This window comes from Lagopus muta, chromosome 12 (assembly GCF_023343835.1).
Source record: "Lagopus muta isolate bLagMut1 chromosome 12, bLagMut1 primary, whole genome shotgun sequence".
NCBI lineage: Eukaryota > Metazoa > Chordata > Aves > Galliformes > Phasianidae > Lagopus > Lagopus muta.
In genome coordinates, this window is record NC_064444.1 from 15,123,207 (window position 1) to 15,150,384 (window position 27,178).

Below are 27,178 nucleotides of genomic sequence, written 5' to 3' on the forward strand. Positions count from 1 at the left end.
AGATCGAATCAGATCTTTAATTAACTCATGTAACAAGTCTTTGGATCCTGATAAACATTTTAAGAGGAATTATGTGACACAAGAAACATTGCAGGTCAGTTGGCATAGCAGATGTCAGCTTTGCTCATTAACAAACCTCAGTTTTTGTAAACATTTTATAATAAAGGATTAATCAAGAGAAAGCACATAAATGTTTGAGGACAGTTTTGAATTGTGCCTTGCAAATGCTCACAAAACCCATCTGAACTTCTCTTAGGGCACTGGCACCATATACTTTATTACCGTTACAGTGTTCCCTATGGTAATAACTTTACCCAGGGAGAATTTGAAGAGTAGTTGTATTATCTATTGAAAAGCAATTTTTCAGTTTCTACTCAGGCAAGATAGTTTTAAGAATAACTCTGAAGTTTACTCTGAAGGCCATTTCAATCGTCCATAGATCTTATGATATTATGTTACCTTCTTTCATTTTGAATTCACAGCATAAGAAAGAAATAGAATGACATAAATTGGATGTTAGCAGAGTTTTGAAGACAGACATCAGAAGAATTCAAGAGAACTCAGCATTATTTGTTTTTTTCTATCCTAAACTAAAAAGAGAACAAAACATCAAAAGCATCAGTTAGTGAGAGATAGCTCAAAGCCAGGACTATCGTAACATACAAAACAAGTGAGCTGGCACCACCAAAAGGCCTAAAGTCTGAGTCTGTGTTTTAAAGTCACTGATTTTGCAATCAGAAAGATTCTTTACACTGTAGAAAAATGGTATGAAGATCTGCATGCATTCATTGTAATGGACATTTTAGATTTTACCTACTATTAGCATTCTGATACTAATCATAGAATCATGATACTTATTTGGACTCGAGTGAAGAAGTCTTTATGATGCTGAGAGAATTGAGCTCCACTGGATGTTATGGATCTGGAACATAACTGGATATTATGGATCTGGAACATAACTGGATGTTATGGATCAATATCCTGCCCTTTTTTTTGTAAGTACTCGTGGTAGTAATGCCTGTGAAAACGGGGCAGGATGAGATGTATATGGTTTGACTGCAGTCATATTCTACATAGGAAAGTGTGTTCCAGTCTAATATCTTTAAGTCATCATTCAATCTATACTGGAACTTTAGTTGGTGTTAAAAATACTGCAGAATTCTAAAAACTGCATAATTTTGAAGTGGATTCTGATGCTGAACTTTCATACAAAATTTCTTCCCTTAGTGCAGTTAGATCACGTTTATTTACCTTGCACTTTGAAAATGATAATTATTTACAAGTTAAAGAAGAAAAGGATATTTGACACCTCTATATAATGTTTTCAGTTATAAAGGGTAAGCAGAAAAAAATCCAGAGGTGTTGTTAGTACTGAGGATATTGTCAGTATAATGACTACAGAGCAAAGTTAAAGGATAAGTTTTTACTGTTTGTAAAATACCATTTGTAGTACCCACAAAGTGGTAAGATTATATCCTAAAAGTTCCTTGCTGTCTTCTATTACACTCACAAACCTACCGAAGTAGGTTTGAGACATACACCAAGAATATATAGACTTGTCTCATACTTCATAATACACTCCACAGAGAAGCATCCTAAATGCTCCCAAGCTCTTTGACATTCCACTTAGGGTTAAACCATCAGCAAACTTCAGTGATAATGAGACTCTCAGCTGAGTTGGGAATTAATTATTTTTTCTGCATCTTGTTGATCTCACTGATTATAATTTGCACGTTAGCAATGGCTCTCATTTCTCTGCATGATCACTAATTACTAATCATTTGCATTGATTTCAGTAGAAGTTACAGTGTTTGGGTAAGGTTTTACTAATAGACTCCTTTTATCCTTTGTTGTTTCCATATGATTTTATTTGTCTCTGGATGTACTGTAACATTTTGTGAGTCATCTCTGCCAGGATTGGAATTTTCTTGATAGTATATTTGATAGTAATTTATCCATAATCACTGGAACAGGTTGCCCAAGGAGGTTGTGGATGTCCCATCCCTGGAGGCACTCAAAGCCAGGCTGGATGTGGCTCTGGGCAGCCTGGTCTGCTGGTTGGTGACCCTGCACGTAGCAGGAGAGATGAAACTGTATGTTCACTGTGGTCCTTTTCAACCGAGGCCATTCTATGATTCTGTGATTCTATGATAAGATATCACTGCATAAAGCAGCAGCCATTGAGAATTTCTGTAGTGCTTCAAATGTGATTAGTTACTTGAGGCTTCTTTTATTCCAAAACTTTACTCCTGTTTTCAAGACTGCCTTTCTTGTATCTCTTCCCTCATTTCCCTATTTTTTCCCTTTTGCTTCTGTTTGGCATCATGTTGACCTGAAGGAAACTGGTTTAGTCCATAGGATCTCATTGCTTTTATCGTATCAGTTCCAATATTTGTTATAAAAATCCAAGTGGCAGGCTACAACTGTGGTGCATAACATGAGGAAGGCAGTGTAGATCCCTGGCACAGTAAACCATTTTTTCATTTTGTTCCCTAAGCCACATAGGAGTTCAAAGCCATGTCACTTGGTAGAAAGAAGACATGAAAATGTGGTAAATGCTGTATTTCCATATATGTGTGTATGTATGCATATAGAGAGATACGTACACAAGCATATTTATGTCACATTACAGATCTTGATTTCACTCTGCAACTGGGAAGCTACTCCTGTGGTTGTTAGGCTTTCCCATTTGGTACTTGCTGTCTGTCTATTATAGTTTTCTTTTGGTTAATAAACATGCAGATTTCCAAAAATGAAGCAAAACTAGTGGGAACTGCATCTTAATGCGAGGCTGAAAGCAGCTGGACACCTAGGCTCCTGGGCAGGATGTCTACTTGGTATCACTCTCCCTAAAGAACTTACATCAGCAAAGAACTGTTTGGTGTGCAGCCATATGCAGAGTCCTTCTGTATGCAGAGTCCTTCAGTGCATATCTACAGCCTGCTGTTCTGTTTGCTCCCAAGCACTGCCCCTTCTGTGTCACCCTTGCTTTGACCTTGATGGAAGCTGTGAGATTTTGAAGAGGGATTTTGTTAGGTGCATGCAGGAGTGATGCAGGAAGCACTTGGGGCTGGAAGGGTTGCAAGGTTTTGATGCTGAAAAGATGTGGACCATTTCTGTCCAGCCTGTTCTGGGTATCAGGCAATATGGTTGCTGTTGCTTGTGCTCCGACATGCTGCTTTTTATTTTTCTTTCCACATACAACAAATATGGATTTGTCATACAGCAGTTGATTTCTTATGGCATGAAAAGTTGTCTTATGGAGAAACGCACCTCCTCACTTTCCTCAACAAGGAAAAGTTTTTAGTTTGTTTGCATTATTCTAACCCAAGACATCTTGGAAAAGTGGGACTGCCTATTTTAAACCAGGGAACTCTAAGCGGAAGCCCGTACTCTTGCACTGGCACCTGAAAACACTACATTTGTATTTTTCCTTGGCTGTATGACCTGCACATGAACAAAGTGCAAAAGACAAAAAGGGAAGGAAAAGAATACTGGAAGCATCATTAACTTTTCCTGTGGCATTCTTTTGGAAAAGATGGTGTCTTTAGAAAAACATGCCATATGCGTGGCTCAGCCCCAAATCTTCCAACAGTCTAATACTGGCAAGGGAGGGCATCTGTAACCCCCAGGGAAGAAGGCTGCTGAGATTTCGTTTTCTTGTCTTTGTTGGTTTTTATTTCCATTTCCTTTTCCTCTCTTTTTCAGTCATTTAATGCCATTCTGCACAACAGAGGGGAGCATCTGGCCACAAATAAACACCCAATAAAATAAGTGGGGGAGGTTCACAGCTCCCTTGGTGCTATTGTGTCTGTCTGTCTGGTTGTGGACTCAACAAGATAACCATGCATCAATTTACATTGTCCAGGCTATCTTCACAACCAGAAGTTAGAAACCTTATTTTAATAGAAGCTTAGATTCTAGAGAATAGTGTAAGATCTCTCCAAAGGTTCCAAATCAGCAATTCCATCTGTGTTTCTGCAAATGTAGAGGAACAATGTCCCAGGTGATTATGCATAACGGAATGAAAACAGTTATTTTAAAAGTGCATAAAATCCATACTTTGGGGAAAACAAGTCAGCTGTGTTTATACTCAGTATATAGCAGACATTTTGTTTCTTTGTCTGAAAAAAATTACAGGAAAGCAAGGATTGCAAGTGAAATAAAACAGCAGATTGTACTGTATAACAGAGGGGACTGGAGCATCAGATACCTCAGCAAAGGCTTACAGCATTCTAGGTTCCTTTTGAGAAAATAAATTATATTGAAGCTTATATATTTCTATGTTGTTTGAAGTTGAAGCCAAATGTTCTCAGCACAGAGGGAATAATTCAAATCCCATTGCTGATAATGAAAAGTATATAACTAAATCTATGTCTGTGATGCTGAAAATTTCCTCCTAAATGCTGTCTCTTTTGGACTGATGGGATTATTTCCAACTGTTGGTATGAAGGGGTGTGTACATAAATATGCATAAACATGCTTCTTGTGCAGTCAGGATACATTGCTTCTATATGGATTATTCTAGAAATGGGAAACAAAAGCATCTGAGAAACAGGGCTGAAAGAGAACAATTTGTAGACCCATAGGTTAAATTGGATTAAACTTCATCTTTCAGCAAATGCTGTGTTATTTATTCAGTGCATCTCTTGGGGATTTCCCTACCTCCTACTCTTCATAGAGAGTAGTGATGATTCCTAATTAAAAAATCAAACAAACGTGAAATGGAGACTGCCTCACACAGCTATTCTCTTGTGGGAATAGGAGGCACAGTGATTTTCTCATGGGCAGTTTCTATGTCTGTTGGAGCACGGGCACAAAGGAAAGGCAAGGTTCTGTCTAGGGAGGTCAAGTGAGCGTCGCTCATCAGCCAGTAGTGTCCTTGTTGGCCTTGCTGTGCCTGCATGTGATGTACCAGGAGTTCCCTTTTGGTAGGGTGGAGTTGGTGGACACGATAAGGAAGACTACTGATAATCTCATCAGCAGTATCTTCTGGGTAGATTTCTGTTTATTCATTGACCCACAATAGAGATGCGGTTGGATTCCACCAGTGCCTTGGTTGCTGTTATTGCAATATTTGGAGGCTATTTACAGTTTACGTTTTTCTCACATTCACCTGAATTACAATTTAAGATAGAAACTGTGATTTCCAAGTTCATTTTACTGTCACTTAAACTCCTGTGGTATCAGGTTCATTTATTTCTCTCCTACCTCTGTGGATTCACTTTGTAGAAGTAAACACAATGGTAATGTTGACAAATTTCAGGCTGTCCTACTAGGTCACCTGTGATGCCTTGGAATATTGCAGCAGAGTCCTCATTCCAGTGAGTTTAGTGACTTGGGGGGAATAAAGCTCTTGAGTTAATGACTGTAAAATTTGGTTTCTGAGTAAAGGCCAAGTTGTACAAGTCATTATCAGCTTTTGAAAGATTATAGATTTTAAATATATATATATATATACATATATATGTATGTATGTATATAAAAATAGTTTTTCCATGGATTAAAATTCAACAGGAAGTGCCTCCATCCTTTCCCAAATCAGGTATTTTTGTCTCCATTTCTGGAAAAAAAAAGTCATTTTATCAATTTTGTCTGTTCTATAAATGCAGTTCCTATTCTCAGCCAGGAATTGTTTATGATTGGGCTCGGGAGTAGTTACAGCATGTGAAAGAAAATCAGGAGTGGCTTAATGTGAATGGGACAGACTATTTGGGAACACACTGGGGATTTAATGTTCAAAAGAGTTAAGCACTGTGCTCTTTCCATCTGGCCACTTCATTTCACTGCCTGTTTGGGACCAGTACTTCTGAAATCTGCTGTGCAAAGTCAAATATTGATGTCATTTGTTCTGTTCTTAAAAGACAAATTAAACCTGAAAAGGTTTTAGTTGTGCACAGTCACAGTACAACAAGCATGGAACAACTGAAAGAAATACTCTCTGCCACGGTTTATGGCTTTCTGATTGGTTAATTAAAAAAGCAAATGAAATCTTTGGTTTAAAGTTTAGATTGAACTCAGTAACTTTCAGTTAAATTCCAGTTTTGGCAAGAAAAGAGAGAACTTTCTTGGTGATAAAGAGAGAGCATTTCCATCCATATGAAGAAAATATCTTTCATACTGTTGAATTTCAAAATACTTATGTGCTTTCCATCTTTCATTTTTTTCAGTAAAAAGTTTTTAGGGTATAAATTATGAAAAATTAACTTTAATAGCAAAGGGAAGATTTGTAAGCTATTGGTGTGATTATGGTTTAATGAGTTGAAAGAAATCAGAAATTATTCCAGGCCAACCCTGTGTCATGCTAGTGTATTAACTGGCCCACATTTTCCACACAACCTTCAATTATGGTGATGCTCCAAATGAAATACTCATTTTGTACAAGCTATTTCCTCTAAGCCAAACTGGAAGTCAAGTTATCAACATTTTTAAACTGTGGTTTAATTTCCTATGTAGATCTCATGCACAAGGGAGTCCAGCAGTGCTCTCCTTGTGATACAGTTGATGGATACTGGAGTCAGGGTACCATTGCCATAAAGGCTAACATGCATTTTGCTCCCATGTGTAATCACCCTCAATTTTTGACCACCATATTCTTCCATACAGGCAGGAAGGAGAAAAGAGGCTTCACTTGCCCCTCTGACCTTAGAGGTCAGCTCTCCTAGCTGGTCAGCCAGCAAAATTCCCCATTCCTCACCCCTGGTATGTAAGGGACATGCTGACAAATGGATCTAGGTGTAAAATTGTTCTCAACGGACTACCTGGTGGCCTTAAACCTAAATCAGTAGCTGGAAATTTTCACTTGTCACTAGCTACTGTGACTACATAGGTGCCTGAAACAGAACAAAATACTAAGGCATATTGTGGTTTCTGAAATTGCTAATGCTGTAATGGGCATCCACCTGGAAAGCAGCTGCCTTTTGGATTTATCCCCCCATTCCATTTCACCATGGGTGACATTTGTCCTTCCACCTTTTAATTTTTCATGAAGATAAATGGAAATCCAGTTCTTCAAATAACAGGGGTGACTTTTTCAATCCTATTTAGAGACTTTACTTCAATATCCTGTCCACGTCCAAAGGTGAAGGAGAATATATGTATACAGCATCAGTTTGACCTTCTCCATTCTTTACTGAAACATTCAGCTTGATAAACCGGAATATTGCTTTTTCCTCTGTGACAACTTTGAAGTTACAGGACATCCCATCTGCTGGGTGCACATTTTACTAGCTGATACAATGCCATTCAGTTGAGGTCTTGTTCGTGCTGCAGTTTCAACTTTGACTCAAGGGAATTTTCCATACAGGTGAATGAGATCCACTATTAAACAAAAAAATCATGATTCAAAATCAACACATTTGCATAATTGTTGTACCACTTTAGACAGTGTTTGTGTACAATTAATGTTCGTCTTAGTGGGGTGATCTGTTTTTAACCTGGGCCATCTTTGTTTTTTTAATATTTTGGAATTTGGAATAACAGTTCAGTAATGCCTATTTCTAGCAAGAATAGGGAGGGAGAAAACAAATATAAAACGTAGCAACAGCAGCTTCAGAAACAATGGAGTAAGCGTGTATGGGAGAATGTGTGTTTCTGCACGTGCAGGGCACATATTCCTCCCTTTCTGACCATACCAGTGCACAGGGAAGATGAACAGGCCTACATTCTTTGACTTACCTTGTAAGGTTCCACGTGGTCTCCTTTGTAACTGAATTAGTACCATCTAGGAAATGAGACTGTTCGGATCATCTCTTACTTAACATGCCTCTGCAATCTGAGCCACAGATTGACCCCTATTGATTTGATTTGACTACACTCCTGCGGAGCAAACAGTGCAGTGGAATCCAGGACTCTAATTCACAGTACTTTATTTAAAGTTCTTAGGTAATAACTCTTATTTGCATTAATCACACACCAACAGAAACCAAGGCCTCTTTCTCGCTGCATGCTTTCCTGTTCCTGCCCCTGAAGCCAAAAAGTAGCTGCTGTGAAAGAAGAGTGTTTTAAGTATATTGATACTTGATACTAAATACTTGCAAAACTTAGATGTTAGAAAGAATGTTTTTCAAATCAATGGCTCACACATTACTGTAAAATCTATTGATTAAAAACAAAGCATAATGTTAGTCATTTAGTCGGTAGAGTGATGCAATACTGAAATAAATTTATCCTTTGACTTTTGCATTAACCTCTTATTGACTGCTTGCATACTCATAATTAACACACACTTTAGCTAGCTTGGTTAATTTCAGCATTGTGATCACTGTCCTCTAATGTAGCTGACACCCTGATCATCAAAATGTCAGTGCAGCCCAAGGGACCAGAACCAAGCGACTGTTCCAGTGAATGTACACCTGCTGTGGTGAAACCAGCCACCTCCCGAGGGAAGGAGCCGTGCACTGTCACACAACAGTTTGCCATGACTTTTATCTGCATGCTCCTATTGGTAAATACGAGTGAGCAGTTTACATGGCAGAGTGGGGAGAATGTGCATGGCAACAGCCCATTGCTCCTTCAATACAGGCTTTTTAACTTGAAACTGGCACCAGTTTTGTTTGGTTTAGCAAGAATGCAGGGACCGTGGAGCTTTGTGCATTCTGTACATCTTCAGGCATCCTTTTCTGTGCTGGTAAACCTGTGTTATCAAGGTGTTGGAGCTAAATTGCTTTAAAGTAAATCCAGGTAGTTGTTTCCTTCTGCTGCTGCAAGTGAGCTTTGAATGAGGCCCCTTAATTTTGGCATCGGTACTTTTCTTCCATATTTCAGAGCATGTGGTATTTCCACTCTTAACACACTTTGTGTGATAATATTCAGACATTAAATTTACTCTCTTTTAGAGGTTTGACTTTATTAACAACTCAGCCTGTTTTTAATTAATATATAATGTTTGAATTAATGTATAGTATTTTCAATCTTACTGTTTTCCCACTACCACCATGCTTTGATAATTGCAGTGTTGAAATTTCAAGTGCCTTTGATTGCTCTGCTTTGGCTGAAAATTTTGTTATCCTTCTGCAGACTCTTAAGGTCCTTAACTCTGATACAAACTAAAGAGCATCGTGGGAACAATTTTTCCCACAGTCGTGGAGAAATTTATTAAAATCAATAGTAATATATTAATCTGGACAGTTCTTGCATCATAACTCTGAGCGGATCAGCACGTACCTGGAAGAGTGCACTCAGGCTTGTGGTGGACTGATAGTGCCATGCCAGGTCATCAGGAGCCGGCCCTGCACCCATAAGCACAGGCAACCTGCAGTGGCATTAACTCCGGTGGCTCATAAGTGCACAGGGATTGCATGTTTGGTAAAAGCAGGTCACACTCCCTGCTGTTCTTGCTAGTGATGTAAAGCAAAGCAATAGAAATACTTCAGAGGAGCTGTGGTTTGCAGAACTTGGAGTATGAAGGCACTGTTCCCGTTTCTCGTAGTTCTGCAGTACACTGATATGTTTGTCATCAGACTTGTGCAGGAAACGGTTGCTCACGGGCTGCCCTGTCCAGCATCATTGGTGACTTCTGGCACATTTACAGAGACACAAATGTCCAAAACCCAAAAGTGAGGAACAAGCAGTTTGTGAGAGAGGGCAAGGGATAAAAAAAAGTGCTGAAGGTAAAAAAGGAAAAAGGGGTCTAAATGGTGAAGAAGCCAGGAGGCGGTGTGCTTTTCCTCTCAGTGAAAATCCTTTTGTTAATAGCAGACAGTGAGAGAATGTTTATTATTATAAATGGAGTTTTGCAGACCACGTAATATGCCTGCAGTATTTACCAGCTGAGCTTCTTGATTTGTCATCTGCAATAATCTGTACATGGCTAATTTATCCACTCTTAGATTGAAATGCTTAGACTTGAATATCTTATACTACCCAGCAAATTGAGCGTATTATTGTGTGCCAAGACAGAAAATAAAGCAAGATTTTAAAAGCTTCATAGAGTTGTGCTGTAATTAGTTTCAGCTTTCCCTGCATATTAATTTTCTCCTCTTCCTTTATATAATTTGGGAAATGTCTTCAGAACATGATGGCACAATCAGTTAAGTACCTCTCAAAACTCGTACACTAAACTGCATTTGCTCTAACAACTATTACAAAGCAGCCTGCAAAACAAATCCTCTGTTATTCTGTACAGTGCGGCTTATCAATGCAAACAGTTTAATATTTATGCTAAGAGGATTGTCACAAGTAGCTTCTGTTCCTTTAATTCTTGTTTTAAATAAATAATGAGAACATTTAAACACATTACTCTTCCCAGGGCCCTGAGGTCGGCTAATCTTATTATTTATGAAGTGATGTGCTACATAATAGTACTTAGTGCATGTTAACAGATGCTATTATCAGGGGCTGATGTGGAGAGCTGAAGATATATTGGAATGTTATGTGTTAATACTGTCCTTGTAGTGTAATGTACGATGGATTGAGTGCCCAGGATGCTGGTGCAGCAATTAACCACACACCAACATGGGTGTAAAGCTGAAGTATGTTTTCTCATGGGCATTACACTGCCATTAATAATTCCCAAGAGAAGAAGGCATCTTCCATTTGGAAACAGTCACTTCGAGAAGGCTGATGGTGTAGACAAGGAAGTTGCATGTGTCAATACTTTCAGAGTTGATTGTACAGAGATGGAAGATGCATGTGTATGTTTAAAACAACTTTTAAATCGTCACAACGATGTTTTATAAAACATGATTTTTTTAAATGCCTTGTGCAAGGTAAAAGTTTACAATTTGTTTCTTTACATTTGAAGAACTATGTCGACCTGCAGTCCAGACAGAAATTCTAACAATGCATAGCATTTTTCTTTGTCCTGTCCTGCTATAAATGTTAACTAATGAATGATCTACATGTAGATCATTTGAGGGAATGGGAAAATGGAGGAGGAGAAATCCTTATTGAAATGTGACGATTTTTTGTGGTGACATATTGTATTACAGCCTAGTCTTAAGAGATGTATTGGTTGCCACTTCGAAAACTTTCTTCTGCAGACTGCAGTTCAGCTGAATATTATAATTAGACTTCACTAGTATTGATGAATAATCCATTTAATAAAAAACACTGTGATTTAAACATTTTCTCAGGGGACTAACATAAGCTAACCTCTTAATTTAATTTTATTGAAGTTTTGCCCACCTATTCATCATTGGAAGTTGTTATTAACCTCCATTTCCATTTATCTTTATAGAATTTTCTCTTTTTATATTGCCTTTTTCAGAGCTAAGCAGGTTGATACACTTGTAAATCTCCTGAATCTACAAAGCTAGTCCGGCTTCTTTAATATTGTTTAATCTATCCCCCCTGACCTTAATGCAGTAAATTCAGTTTAATCTTTCTCAATAATCTAGTGATACATTGGAAACCGGCAAACATTCAAATCTGATAATGGTTTAATCACATGCTTTAAATAACAGCCGAGATAATGAAAAAATAATTTACCATATAAAGGTGTACTAACTGAGTTTTCTGTGATTGGCTTTTTGAGAAATCCCTATAGAAAATACAAAGCCTACAACAGAAAAGAGCTTCACTGTAAATGAACAACCCATTTGGTCAGAAGATGCGCTTTTTTCCTTTTCATCACTCTCTTTAAGTTACTGCACAAGCATATCCTTGCTGAGTATTCAGTTTCTTGCTCTAGCTTTACTTAAGTCGTTCTTCTGCTTACCTTTTGTTTCAGATGCCAGTCAGAACCAGCAGAGAGCTTGCCAGAAGAGCAGAAGCCAGAATGCCATCCCTTCTGGACAAACGAAGAAAGCAACATGCCTCTGCCATTTGATCTTGAAGAAGTTATTGTCCATCTACAAAATCTTGTTCAGTAGGTGGGATATCGGGACACCTTCCAGCCTAGAATTAATAATACTCAACATTTGAAGTTTTTTTTCTGCTTTCATCTTTTCTGCTTTAAGGTTCCTTGGTCATTTGTTGTTTTGTTCTTCAATGCAAATTTTATCAGTTTCCATCTTAGTTCCTGAGTCACAACTAAACAGACTGGGTACGAAATCTATAGAAAGAAGCAGCTTTTAACATCTGAAGTCTGGAACACCAACTTCAGGACTTTCCTCTTCTACTCTAATTTCCATTGACAGTGTAGCCCATGTATAGCTGTGTTTCCACAGGTTCCCCTGCCATGCATCTTAACTGTCTAGATTTGGGGCAAGTTAGACTTGCCTGCTAGTCTCAGCACTGCACATTTTTACATGCTAATATAATATTACTGAGAACAGCTGGCAGCACTTGTCCTGGTAGGTAAGTTTCAAAAAAGCTTTCCAAACTAGAAACCTCCTGCCTGGAACCTCATGGGTACATGCACCTTTGAAGGACAATGCTTTCAGGTTCAGCCCAAGGGGTTCATAGTACTACTGCAGCAGGACAGCTTGCAGATTGTCTTTTAGGCAAATTGGAAGATCCCATTGCTACGGTCGTGCTCTAACTGATGCACAATTACATCTATCATTCTTTTAGAAGAATGGTATGATCTGTCCTTTACACCTGACCAAAGGGCTTAAGTCAGGGAGAGACTTCCAAGGTTGTATCTACATGGCCTCAGTTTCCTGGAACTCAGAATTCAGTTCCTAAACTTTACATAAGTTCTACCTATTGATAGTTCTTTTCTGACCCCAGCTTTCCCAGTCTATTGTCCAGGGCCAGTGGACCTAGGGTTTCCATTTTTGGGTCAGATCCCCTGACAAAATAGTTTTAGTTTGTATGACACCAGGCATTGCAACATCTGTGTTGATCTATCCATGAGAACAAAACCAGAAGCCTATGAGAAATGAAGCTGTTTGTGATCTAGTTTGTAATAACATGCTATAAAAAGAACAATGCTGTGTTGGATGATGTCCTGAATGAGAGAGAGATTTTTCATTTGGATAAGTTGCTCTTCTGACTTGAGCTGTGTATGCCTTTTCCCTTGTATAAAAACAGCTAGAAATTATATTGCAGTAAAACAGCATTCAGTCTATACTACCTCTATAGAATAGAAAAAAAAAAAACAGTGAGACTCAGGACTTGACATTGCCACCAAGAAACAGAATATGCCTCCTGTGTTAATCTTCTGCTTAAAATCACTGTTGGGGCCAGGCTTACCCAAAGCATACCAGTATACTCTATTGGCAAAGTGTTCTGCGTGTGGATGGGGCTTGTACTGCAGAAAACTGTACATTTCACAGTATAACATATGCCAGACCTCCCTGCAGCTAAGGAAGCTGTGCCAGCAAAAATTCAGTTTTAGTGGTATAAAACTCTGTCCACACCTACCAGCTTTTGCCAGGACAATTATATCAACTAGAAGTTGTACCTCTTAGCACCTCTGACATAGCTATGCCAGCAAAACTATGAAGACCTGGATCAAGCATTTTTGTTGTGTTCCCTGCCTTCTGCTAAAGCTGTTAGCCAGCCTGTAGAAGGAAATACACTCTTTGAAGAATAAATTATTTAAATTAGATTTAATTACATTATAACCTTGATCTGCACATTTATCTGTTGTCTTCCACTCAACAAATTTCTTAAAATTTTGAAATACTGTTATGGGCATAGTTTTTCTTTCCTACACTAGCTAGAGCTGGCTTTAGTAGTGGGCAGATAGCATATATTTGGATGAATACCACACTAAATAGTGTTTGCTTTGGAAATCACCTAGAGAAAAGCTAGAGAAAAAGATGAGGATGTGGCAATTCGGCTTAAGGAAAAGGCAGTTCTCACAGAAACAAATACTACTTTGGAAATGAGAAAGATGAAATCAAATGAGCTAATGATGTAACACTGTTAACACAGGGTTTGAGGGGATTGTTTGTTTGTTTATGCTGTTACTTCATGATTATTTTGTGTTTAATTAAGCTAGAAACCACGGGGATCACAGTATTGAAATGAATCTGACATCTATAAAGGGTAGAGAAGGCACAGCAATGTTGTTGCTGAAGTGGAAGCTATTAAAAAATCATTGGCAAATAATTATTTCCAGCAGCAGTGAAACAACACTGTTTTATTTTCTTGTACTGGGAGAGTGCTGGCAGCAATAACACAGTGTTTAAAACTACGTGATTCTAGGTTTTGTCTGTGCTTAGGATTAAAGCTAGTGAATTAGCTAAACTAGTTCTAGCCTTAGTCCAGTTAAATAGCACTCATTTAAGCCAAGGGTGGTGATGACAGAAAACTGAAAAATTCTGGAATGGATAGACCTAAGATTCAGTGGCAAAATACCAATAATCAAGTGGTTAAAAAGAATTAAAGCTCTGTGTTACATTCAAGTCTCACATCACCTGAATCAGTGAAACATGATTGAATTCAGTTGAAAGGCAGAAGTATAAGGAGGTTTCATCTCTCCAAAGCCCACAAGAGTTGATGGCAAAGACATGGGTAATGTTGATGGAACTGTTTGAAACATATAGGAATGCCAAAGGGTGTCCCAAGAGAAGAACATGGTTAAAGGTAAATATCTGTAAAAGAAAACTGAAAGACCAAGCATGAATTGTTACTATGCTTGAGATACATACTAGAAGCAGAGAAATACTTTGAAGTTTTCTTTATTTTATACAAATAATAGTAATATAGTTCATGTTGCAGTGATACTTCAGCAGTCCACTTGTATTCCAGCACTAGGTAACGCATTATGGTTTTGGATGAGCCGAAACGCACAGCCTCTAATGGATGCTCTGTGTACAGCAACTGGTTACCAAGTCTGGATGCTCTAGATGCACAAGGACCAAGGTCAGTTTGTTTCAGGGAAGAGGTGAGAGCATAAGTTAGCTTCTAACATTAGTTCAGCTATTCTTTTAAAACGGGAAAGTTCATGGCTTTGTGTACATGTACTTTTCATCAGCCATGAAAGAATTAAGGAGAAATAGTTCACTTGCACACGCATGTCAGGCAAAATGGGTTACAGAAGATACAGATCAGTTTGCCTGTCTGCACTTGCCTTTAAACAGTATTCATCAATTTTACAAAAGCTACTGACTAAACATGGAACCAATACAAATGAAATGCTCAAGGCAAAGGATTTCTTTAAAAATGTGATAGAGTTGGTTTTGCACTTGTAAAAAGAAAATGTTGGCAGAAAATAAAGATCTTCTATTGTTTCTGTAATGTGGGAGATGAAAGGTAAAGGCCATTTATAAGTATTTGATAGGAAACTGCTGTGTTATGCCATGTAAATTAGAAATGTTTTAATAATGCTTCATTCATATCTCTGCATATGAAAATATTTTATCTTGTAGGTCCTTTCTTGTTGTTAAAAGGTTAAGTAAATAAAAAATATGAATCCCAGTGCACTAAATTTTAAAGACCTTATGCTTATGCTCTGAACTTTACAGAAGATCCTGATTATCTAAAATGCAAATAATGCCACAGGTACTCACCAAACAGAAACTGCCAAGGATAGGTAACTTGTAGCATAATAAATACTCAAACCAGTTGTCTCACTCTCATTCAGATGCAGTCTTCAGTTTCACAGATAATGAAGTAGATTTACTTAGCAAGACGTACTTGAAAGTCATGCTAGACTTCTAATTGCTATGGGACAGGCTTAGGAATTCCAGTACCATAATGCAGCAAAAAAAAGATAAATTAATACAAAAATCTAACACAAAAGATACTAAAAAATTATAGTGTGTTAACAGTGGACACTGCTCCTTTATTGGTTGGTGCAGTGCAGGTCCACTAGTCCTGGGACACACAGTGGACTTCGGGTTGATGTATCAGAGATTAAACTAGCTGATGGTAAAGATGGGATGAGGGAAGGAGAAGAGAAATGAGATGCAAGGGATGTGCATTCACAAGAGCAAAACTTTATTAACTCATATGGGAATCATCCAGCAGTAACTTGTACAGTGCAGGCCATGACCTCTCCCTTGATTGTTACCACCTGATGCACAGTTAATGTTCAGTCCTTAACCCTCCTCATGCCCCCAGCAGCTGGTCCACATCTCTTTGGCAGGAGCTGACCACTACCTTCTTCTGCCAAGGTTACAGAGTTGGGAAGAGCACTCGTATACTGCAGGAACAAGCTTAGCCTCCATATCTAATCTAGCACACCTCTGGCCTCCCATGCCTCCGTGGATTGAGTGCCTCCACAAATCTGTTTCTGTTCAGATTTGAGTTGTTGGAACTCATCATCTGCATTGCCCCGTTGGGCTGGTGAGCTGCCATAGGGAAGGGCCAGACAAACAGAGCACTGTCTGCAGGAAAGTTCCTTTTCCCCTTAAAGGCCACTGCACTCCCCACAGCAGGTCAAAAAGCTCAGCTCTGCACTGATCACTTCACTCTACTACCAGAGCAGAGGCAATCCTCAATAGCAAGTTGTCTTTCTAGTACAAACTCAAACTCATCACCGTTAATGTTACTAGGTGTCACAATCTGCATTCATCTTTCCTATTCACCTTAACCTGGGGTATTCATTGAACAAGAGAAGATAATGTATGCATTTGCAAAAAGACTGTACTTAAGCTCCAGAATTGGCTGAACAATATGTGAAATAAAAGCCATCTGATCACTGATAAAATGAGCACATTAAAATGCAGATGTTTGGCAGTGAGTATTTCACATATGACATGAAAATTATGCTTCATCTCCTCATTGCTTTGGTGATAGCGCTCAATTCACATGATAGAACAGGACATACTAGTCTACAGTCTACATCCTCTAATACCCTATTGGTTTTACAGTGCTGAATTTGGACAAAAAGTTGCTCTCCTCCCCCTCTATATCACCAAATACTTGCTTTCATGCCAACACATCTTGGTCTGATTAGTCTCCTTGATTAGAGGCTAAAGTAAAAAGTCAGGTGTATAGGATTCCCATTATCCTTTATTTCACCAGTTCTAAGAACAGGTCAGATAGAGTTATTTCATTGAACATGTGAACAATCAACTTCTGTTTACCATTAACCTTCAGTTTTCTTTTCTTAAAATCAAATCAGGGCTTGGTAGGCAGTTATTTTCATACATGGCCCTTGATCAGTGGAACAATCTGTCAAAAGCCATTAAAACCTCTATTAGGCTGAACTGCATTCAAAGCTAAACTACCCAATCATTAAAGGGCTGGGATGATTGTTTTTAATACAGTATACGTTTATTTCTCTCTCTGAGTAGTAACAACTTTGAAACTGAGCATATTAACTAAGGCTTTTTACTATCGACAAGTGCTGAGAAGCTCGGTTTCTTGTGGAACATCAATATCTATGTAAAAGAGGAAAAAGTGAACACACTGAAATAACCTTTATGTTCTCAGAAACGCCTCTTCATTTGTTTCCTTTCCTTGCATCCATCAAGGATGCAAATGGAATGGGAAGACATTTACCAACGTACTTTGCTCAAAAGTTTCACTGGAAAAAATAACAGCTAATTACAGTAATATATTTAAGTGACTTGTGATGTTAATATCTCAGGATGCTTTGCACAGAGAAACTGAGGTAGAAGTCAAATCTGAGCGCTAGTGCTGGAGCCGAGTGTGCAAAATACCTCATTGCTGGCATGTCTCAGTTACTTCCAGTTAATCAGCTCCACTTACAGCTTAAGGATGCTCTCATAGAACTATTTTTCTCCAAAGATACATTTGAAAGCGGAGCTGGAATCCTTCTCCCTCATACAACATTTAACGTATTATTTAATGGCATAGCATGTGATAATCCATCTCGTGTAACAGAGATCTTTCAGGCTTCCTAATACTTGATTAAACTTTTGAGTGAATCTTTTAGTTGCATTCCAAGTCCCCGAGCTCTCAGTGGGAAAATGTGAATTTTACTGGAACTATTAAGTTATTCCATGGAGAATATGCAAGAGTATTCAAGTACAATGCACACTCTTTTAGCTGTGTTTTAAATATGCTCAATGGGTAGCCCCCAAGGTGATAGAGCTGCTGTGCTAGGAAACTCTTAAGAAAATCCCCTGTGGGTATTTGGGTGCTATTTATCAAGGTGAAGATGCATTGCTGGAACATGCTGGAATGCTTGTTATGCACCTGTTAGCACTTTTTGTCTGGTACTTATTTTGTAGTCTGGTAGTACTTTACTGAGAGCACTGCTTCCCTAGTTATTTTGATGAACATCCCAGTAATTTATTACTCAAACATTATCAAAGCATTCCACGATCATTTCATTGCTGTTCTTTCCCTTCTGCCTACCAGTGCCCTTTTTTCCCCATTTGTTTCATTATTAACAGTACTGTTATTAGCAAGTTCTGTTCTTTGTTAAACTGACGTGGCTTTAAAGCAAGAAAGCGTATAAAGTAAGTATCAGATAGCATTCATTCAAATGCATTTATTTTCCAGCCAATTTATTTGGATGTTTTTGCTCGTTTTGCTTATTTGGTATTGCTACATCTGATTTGTATTAAAGACTATTTATCTAACACTGAGAAACGTAGAGTGATATTTAAGTTTGTATCATATATTTGCTACGTTAGTCATTTCTGTAAAATAAATTACTTAAAGAATCTGCTGTCTGTCGTTTGTCCTCCAGAGTGTGATAGCTGTTATCATCAATTCTTCACTGTTGCAGTGAGTGGAAGAAGAAGGACTAAGAGAAGTGTACTTTTCACAGTATTGAGGTGCATGAGCAAATTAATTTTATGTAAGATTCCTATATGATGAGTAGTGGGAGGTAAGCTTCTTCAAAGCAGCAAACTCACAGGTACACTGAGCCTGCTCTTCAGGCAGGCTCTCACTGGGGTATCTCCCTCTACCTGAACTCTTCTGCAAGTCCAAGTCAGTTGCCATAGGTATTCTCATCTGTTAATGATGCTGACAGTTTATTGATTGGAAATGGATAAAAGGTAATAGGGAACTTTTTTATTATCTTTGAAACTCATTGAATTTAATCTGACTATAGCACTTATCTTCTGGTCTGGAAGGCAAATTAATTTCTTTTATTTGAAGACTCATACCATAAGTGGATGTGTCTACCTTCCCCACATGCACACCCCATAAAGTTCTTCCCTCAATACAAAAGTGTAGCTCTACCACTATACTTAGAAGATATTCTTCTGACTGTGCAATTTTACACTTCCCATATTCAGTGCAAACTCTTACCTTAAGTGAGCACTAGTAATGCAGTGCCTACCAGCACTGCATCAACCTTTTTTGAGCGTATAAGCATGTGCAGTAGTTTTTGCAGTAGAAGTTGCTATGAAAAATATAGTTATATTGTTATAGTTATATTGAATAAGACAATATCAAAGAAATGTGTATTGCACATAGGATAAAAAATGGTGAGGTTTGTGATGTCTGTTGTTTCTAGACTTTGTGCAGGTCTCTACTACCTCAAAGGAATTTGAAGTCCATGCTAAGCCAGATACAGGCTTCAGGGCAAGACAAGGACCAGTCCTGCAAATTTCATTTGGTACTCTGAAGAATGCCATTGTGGAGCACAGCAGGCTGATTTGAAGTATGCATGCCTGTGATGCTAAGATGCACTGCAGTGTTCTGTGATACTTGGAGCGTCCTTAACACCAAAGGCTGTGTGCCTAGTTACTCTGCATTGCTAGATGCCAGCCAGGAGGTGACACAAGTGTGAAGAGAGATGGCCAGGTCATTCCCTGCCAGGACTGAATGGAGTCTTTTAGCCAAAAAGAGTTAACAGAAAGCACCATTCACATATTCTCCAGCTGACAGTCAGCAAAGCATCCATTCCAGGAGCTATGAAATCTGATTTCTTAGCCTAGAACATTCTTCCCTTGGCTTCAGAAGTTTAACCAAAAGTAAGTACATGGGTAACTGGATGAAAGGACACTTTAGGAAACCAGAACTATTTTTACACATTTTCTAACAGTTCATTGTTACAGATGTTACATTTACCTAGCAAGACCAAGATGAATTTCCCTTGCATCAAGATTTCCTGAAACTGATCCTGTTTTTTTCCTGATTGTCTCAGAGTTTAGGTTACCTAGATTTTCACTCTATCTTTTTATAAAAATGGGCAAAATGCATGGCATTGGTGACCTTGCCAAAAAAAAAGGGTGCAGTCCTCAGGGGGTCTTTATGGGGTGTATGCAAACACAAGGAGACTTTGCTCCTCTTCATTCAAAAACAGGCATCTTCTGGGGAGAGTAAGGCACTCTTTCAGTCTCTGCAGTCGAGAACAGCTTTAAATGAGGCAGAGACTAATCAGGATGCCTCCCCTGCACTGGTGGCTGGCGAGGGCCAGGTGCTGGAACGGGGTTGAAACAGCCTAATAGCTCCTGCACCAGCCAATCTCCTGCGCTGTGGGAGATAGCTGTCCTCTAAAAAGTAGAAGTGAAAACCTGCCTTTGGAAAGCACTTGCTTACAAAGCCTCTCATGCAAGCCAGACCCCAAAGGGAAAAAATAGCTCAGCATATTTAAAGCCAAAAAGAAAATAGAAAAGTTTAATTCCAAATAACTTGAGATTCATCACAGTTTTTTTTGTTGTTGGGTCAGTGGGAAGGAGGTGTTCCCAAGGAGAAGCCCCTGTATTCTTTCTGTATCAAATCTATCATACAAACTTAAGTCCTCTTTGGGGTGAGAGACTTATTTATCTTTCATTGTAAAGATTCTAGTGTCCTGTACCTACAGTTAGGACTCTGCACACAAGAGTTGCACAGAATATATACAAAAACACTGTCCTATAGCTAAAATATATTCTCCCATCCATTCAGTTATAAGAATTTCTGAACTAAGAAGTTTCAAGTTATATTGCATTGCAGGTCTGCAGTTTATCAATCACTGCCTACTTTGCTGTCACACAGTGACACTAGAAGTGGTTTCTACTACAAATTTTTTACAATGTTGACTTTTTTATTCCAGGATGATTCAAATTAAAAATAACAAATTCAAAATAAGAAATCTTCATTGACTTTGCAAATAGGAAAAAAAGAAATAGAGAAAGTTTATGTCACTCTGGATACACGCTTTTCCAGCAGGTGAGTCCTTTCCAACTAAAGAGTCCATGCGTGCAAGTTTTGATCTGATCTATATGATATCCTCCATAAATACTTCTGTTCTACACAATTATATTTTATTTCAACAGGTATGTGTGAAATTTGCTGCTTAAGTATCACTACCACTCTGAAACTAATGGCACTTGTAAATCAGCTTCTGTTTTCATCCTATTCCTAGTTACATCTTAATTATTAGGGTGCAAATATTGAGCGCCGAAAATATGAGCCTTCATATTTTCTGTTCAAAGGATTTTACTAACATCTAATAGATTTTATAACTTCTAATAAGAAGAGGAAGTGAAACCCTACTTGGCAAATCATAGCTGCTTGATGGATTTTGTAGCCTTCTGGCATTTCGAACCCTGGGAATGTAGAAGCTGCATGAGGAGCTGTTGCTGGGTTCAACTAGCTGCACCAACTGTTAAGGTATTTTGGTTTCTCTTTTATTGCTTAACCTCTGGGGCCTAACTCCAGGCTACCTGATAAAGCAGTTGTTTGGGAACTTTAAACCTTACAAGCTCTGACTTGATAGACATGGAACGAGGTCCTGTATTAAACATACATTTTAGAAGCATAATTTCAAATCTGGAAATTGATTGTGGCTTGACCTACTTATTTTGAAGAGCTTACTGTTTCTTACTCTCTTTTGCTTTGCTGATGTTATTAGATCTATTGTTATTTCACCAGAACTCCCAGCTGATAGAAGAAAAATCAATGCACTGCAAAGCTTGTTGGGCAACAGCACTTTCATTACAGTCAGGGCCACAATTAACTACCTAAGACTAAGTTATGACATTTCCACTTTTAAAGGTTACAAACTCTCATATTATGCAGCTTCGGTGTTTTCAGAGGGCTGGAATCAAACACAAATAAAACAGGCTGGGAACAGAGAAATCTTTTTAAAAAATTCCATGTTGAGTGCTAATTTTTTAGTACATGCTAATATGAGAATCACAGACCATACGAAATTCCTTTCCAATGCTGATTTTTAAATAGGGTAACACTTCCCAGGCTTTTTTATTTATCTGCATACCGTTGTGCTCACTCATTTTAATCACACCGTGGGCACACCGACCTCGCAGCTCCACATTGCCCCTGTGGTACAGAGCAGTACCTGGAGGATGGCTGAGGATGCGCCCTGCCTGATGCAGTGTCCTGAGCTGCTCATCCTGAATTGAGTTTGCTCAGAGGTCTGCAGTTCAAACACACGTCTGCCCAGCTAATGGGGTCAGAGTGTCTCCTTCCAGTAATGGATTGGTTCTCTCCCAGGCAAAGTGCCTCTAAGAGAAATTGAGAAAAGATCCGTCCCTAGATAAGATTTGAGGCAGCCCAGGAGAATGACAATTACAGCTTTTGCTAACAATATTGCAAAGGCAAAGCCATGCTGTGTAGGAAGAGTAGGATGACTCAGGGAGCTTTTCCAGTGACTAGTAGAGAGATCCGTGCTATGGAACAGATTTGAGAGAGAAAATGAAGCGTGGGTAGGTGGCTGTTTTGTTGGAGAAAGTGAGGGGTGTCTCCATGTGGGTAAAGTCTTCCTGTGCTGGGTGGTGCTGCTGCTGGTGACAACAGGTGTTTGTCTGGCACGTGCAGAACACAGGAGCTCAATGGATAATGAGCAGGAAGAGAAAAATCTTGTTACACGTACCAAAGTTTGCTTTCTGTGGCAAGGAAGGAGTTAAGTGTGCAGTGATCTAACGCAGGCACAAAATAGTCACAGAGAGCTGCGGGAGCAGGGGAACCTCAGAACCCCAAACTTGGAAGGGGCTGACTTAGAGGCAGTGATTGGGTGGAGCGGTAACAAACCTCTTGAGTACCTGCCCTACTTCTGCACAGCTGCCACTGCAGTGCTTGTTCACCAGCCGTGTCACAGAACCAAACACCCCTCAGTACTGCCCACAGGGAGCAGCACTGATGTACCGGTGTTGGTGTATCCAAGGCAAACCCTCCATGCTTGCACCAGTAACCACTGGAGCATCGAGTCTGTAATTACTGAACCGGCTGCGTCATTCCTCCTTAATTCATATTTACTGCACATTCCTTTCAGAGCCTCACTGGGTAAAAGATAAAAGAATACAGGCTCCTGCAGTGTAAATATATCACAGTGCCAAGGAGTAATGAAAATACCTTTCCTGAAATGCAGGATTTTCTATTATTTAGAAACACCGTACATCATTATTTTACAGAGAAGTGAAATATGTATAAAACGTTTCTGTACATTTCTCCTCTAAGACTACTGCCGAACCTTTCCTTCCCTTTTTAAAGCAACCATTTAATAAAGTCTGACACTTAGTAGCAATGTTTTGAAATAATTTTTGCTGCTCTGCCAGCAGTTGGCTTTACTGTGAATCTCTAAAGACAAATCCATCTACAGCGAATCTAGCAAAATTCAGCTCCGTGTTGTATGTCAGGGTTGAGGACTGGTTGTCAGCTCTGGCACTGTCAGATTTTATCTTTAAATATGACAGGCAATTTGTTGAGGGAGCACTTCTGAATGACAAGATATAGTAGTGTTGTAAAACATGGCACCTGTGTGGTATGCCCTGCTTTTGTGGACATCAGAGGCTATTGTTTCCTTTGCTATTAGACAGCCACAGTCTCACAATAAGGTGTGTAAAATGTTCACAGAAACCTTTTAAATAGACTAGCAGGAAAGTAGATACCCTCCGGTCATTTAAGTCAGGCCATTTATCATTTTATCTTATAAAACACAACATTCACTAAAATACAATGTGAAGAGAAAGCCAAATGCTCTGCCGAGCTACATTGGTCCAAGACCAGCATTTGGCTGTTACAAAAGTGTTTCTCTTTAAAGTGCCACACAGTAGAAAAATTAGGATTTTAACTCCTTCACAGATAGCTGATGAAACATTAATACACCTCATATGTTTGCTTTAAAAATAAATAAATGGGTCATAGGGGATAATGGCTTACCAATAAATAACAGATCTAAGTAGCATACGTAAACTGAAGGCACACAGTGGCTGAGCCACTGCCAGATCAATGGAGGGCTCTTCCACACTGCTGGAGCAGTGTTTTTTTGCTGGTGGAATGCAGTTTTCTTAAGAACAGGTATGCAATATGAGAAAACCCAGCAGCAATCTGGTGCTACAGAGTCACTGTGCGAGCACATCCCAGGTTCTGTCCTTGAGCAATGCTGACTCTCTTGCCCCACTGACAGCAAGGGATGGCAATATACTGGAGGAACTGGGAGGGGGCTGAGTAATTCTTTTAAAAGAAAAAAAAAACCACCTTTAGACTCTTTTTTTGGTGTCTTTCTGTTGCCTAAGACGTGGCTGAGGTACTGTGGACTGAACGCCTCCTGTTCCTGCGAATGTGTGGCAGCAGGGGCAATGCCGTCTGCACCCTCCTTGGGACAGTATGAAGTGTCTGCGCCCTGCTTGCACATGAGCCAACCCATTCAGAAACCCAGCTCTTGGAAACATCTGTGTAGCAAATGCCCCTCACTGTCCTTGTTTATTCACATACAAGTGAAACTGCTTTAAAGACAGGGAGAAAATACAGGTCTGCTGTATGGAAGAACATATTTGCTGTGTGGTGTGCTTTTTAGTGGCACTCATTGTCCCCATCATGAAGACCGAGGCTCTGTTGAGACTAATTTCTGTGCAGATTTTCTGCATCCAAGAACAAGGAAAATATCAAAAGATAGGCTTTTAATGGGGAGTAACGCTGTGATCAAATCCTATCAGTGTTCTGCTGTCAGTTGAAAGGCATGCGGTATTTGCTATTTTACCTAAAGTCTGAAGTCCTGGAAATGAGTGACTCCATAATAACATTGCTTTAGCTTTCATGTAAGAAGTAAATAGCAGGACTTCCCACTCACAGCTGAGTGGAATTGAAGGGAACTCTGCAAACTCAAACACTAGGTGGCAAATACAGCGATCCCTATTTAAAACATATAGTAGAAGCAAAGCTACAATCTTTGTTGCTGCAGGCCTGCCCAGTTAATAGCATTTAGTGGTACTTGTTCTGGGTGTGTGTTTAGCTTTATCATGGCAGCTTGAAAAAAAAAAATCTAATGGAAGCTAATGGGCAGTAGCATGGAATTAGTGGTTAAGGTGCAATATGTGTGCAAGTGCACCCCTCATTGGAAGGACTTGGCATGGCTTAAATACCTTCTGCGTTTCTCATTCTGAGTACAAATGAACTGCTGTCTTCTCAAATAGGTGTGTATACCTTAAAGGAAATTCTGCAGATGAAGAAAAGAGAGCCTGTGCTATGTCCTTTGTGAGAGAAAAAACTATTTGCCATGTTTGCTCTTAATGCAATTTTCAACTTCGTTAGAAGAATATGATACATTTATTTTTAAAATAGAATCATAATAACATAATTGCGTTCAGATGTTTTTGAATTCACCTCCAATATTTTTATGATTCCTTTTTATATACAAGGTTATAATTTTGGAACCACTGGGAAAACCCTCAATACATCTTATCTAAGTTAAGATCTTCTGACAATTATATTCATATTCTAATATGGTTTCCATAAACAACAGAAAGCAAAAAGCGGCTCCAGAGGATTAACCATTCCTGCTGTTCTTGATATTTATTTCAGGATAAGATGAGCTGCCTCTGAAGAAGCCCATCCAATCCCCTTGAATCTAAGCAGAACTAAGGCAACTCGTGTGTCTAACTTTCAGATAGCTAAATGCAGCCAAGGAAAGTCCATCTGTAGTCATCTAAGTGCTTTGACTTTCCCTTCGATGCTTTTGAAGAATGTTTGCCTCCTCTACATTCGCAAGCACTTGACCGTCAGTGGTACGTTAACTTCATAATGGAATCTAATTCAAAGGGCTTTTAAAAACAAGGAGAACATTTTATTGTAACTAATAGTGATGGATGATTGCTATGGTCACACAGAGCAACATAAATCTTCATGCCATGCCCAGTGCTAAAAAGCAGACAAATTCAATAGCTTAGGGAACTCGTGTACTTTTAGCATAGGAAAGTCATACAGGGAAAGGTTTTCAGACCTTTCCTCCATTAGGAGGGCAGATAAACACTCAGTGAAGTAATTTGGCCTGCCCATCACTGTGTAACGTGCCCCAAAATGAAGTGCTGCACTGTATTTCCACTCTTGTCAAGCAAGTGGCCTTACCAGCAATTTTAGGGAGAATGTAATGAGAGAAGAAAACTCCTCAAACATTCAGGCAACCACATACATCAGAATTTACTTCCCCCAAATAATTGGAGCAGCTGTATGTAATTATAAGTTATCTACCTGCTGAAATTCATTAGAAATTGGATATAAAGTCCTTAACATATTCTCCAAATGTGTATGTATTGGTGTCTACATTGTGCGGCTATAGAAAAAGTATCAGGATTAATGAGCAAGGGTTGGGTTGTTTTTTTTTTTAAGTGGAAGCTGAAAATCAGGTGAACTGATCAGTAATAAAAGTGAGAGTAGCCCTGTGTCACAAACCATGTGCTGTTAGTCTGTGTGTAACCTCTGGCTGTTGTAGAAGTTTCTTTTCTAAAATGTAACTTGAATATTTGTATTACAGGAAAACTGAGATGTGCCAATTAGTAGGGAGTGGTTCATTGTATTAAGCACTCCACAAATGTAACGCACTGGTGAGCATGCTTTAGTACTTCCTTCCATAGATAGTTCACAAATGTAGTAATTCAGTGCTATGTGCACTGAATGGGAGTAGTGGTGTTTGTGGGAATAGTAGGTGTTTGCTTTAGCGGGCTCCTTGTGTCCTCAGTTTACCTATGTAAGTCATGAAGGTGGTTATCATGAAAGTGTGGGCTTATATGGGAATCAAATTAATAGTGAAGATTCCCAGGAATGGCTTTTTTTGGCAGGAGAAACTGGCAATTGATTGATGTATAAGCCACTTCCCTCTGGGCTTGAACTGTGAAGGATGTGGTCATCCACAGCTATAGTAACTGAGATGGCAGAGGGAATGAAGGAGTGAGTAGGAAAAGGAAGTAAATATGCACAAACTCCATTTACTTTTCTCAGCTGCAGCTGGAAGTGTGCCAGGAGGGAACTCCTGGAAGCTGGAAGAACTGGGTGGACGTGCTTGGAGGCAGGAAGGTAGGTGGGAATGTTCCTCCACACTTCTGAATTTACTGTGGTGCTTGCAGAAAGGAATGCTTTTGGTAGAAAAAGTTAAGACTTACTTTCTGTGATGAATAGAGTAACCAAATTCAGGCAAGGACACTTTTCTGGATGACTGTTCCATCTATAGGAATGAAGCTTTGGTAGCGCTGTAGACAAAGCTTGGCTTGAGAAGGCTCATTCTGACATGCTTCAACTGTCTGCTGAATAT

At 39.1% G+C, this 27,178-nt stretch overlaps 1 protein-coding gene and 1 long non-coding RNA gene across 3 annotated transcripts in view; both read left to right on the forward strand.

Annotated features, from left to right (window-relative positions):
- Positions 1-18,427, forward strand: part of FTO (FTO alpha-ketoglutarate dependent dioxygenase) — a 224,546-nt gene extending 206,119 nt beyond the window's left edge. For both annotated transcript variants that reach the window (XM_048958922.1, XM_048958923.1), the window contains exon 9: positions 11,672-18,427. In XM_048958922.1, coding sequence (XP_048814879.1) covers positions 11,672-11,813 — 142 coding nt within the window. In that variant the 3' untranslated portion in view covers positions 11,814-18,427. The remainder of the gene's footprint in view (positions 1-11,671) is intronic.
- A 16-nt stretch (positions 18,428-18,443) lies between these two features.
- On the forward strand, positions 18,444-25,638 carry LOC125699413 (uncharacterized). Its single transcript, XR_007379551.1, has 4 exons — positions 18,444-18,533; positions 19,223-19,682; positions 20,747-20,862; positions 25,456-25,638. It is a non-coding gene; the product is annotated as an uncharacterized LOC125699413 (long non-coding RNA).
- The last annotated feature ends 1,540 nt before the right edge of the window (positions 25,639-27,178 follow it).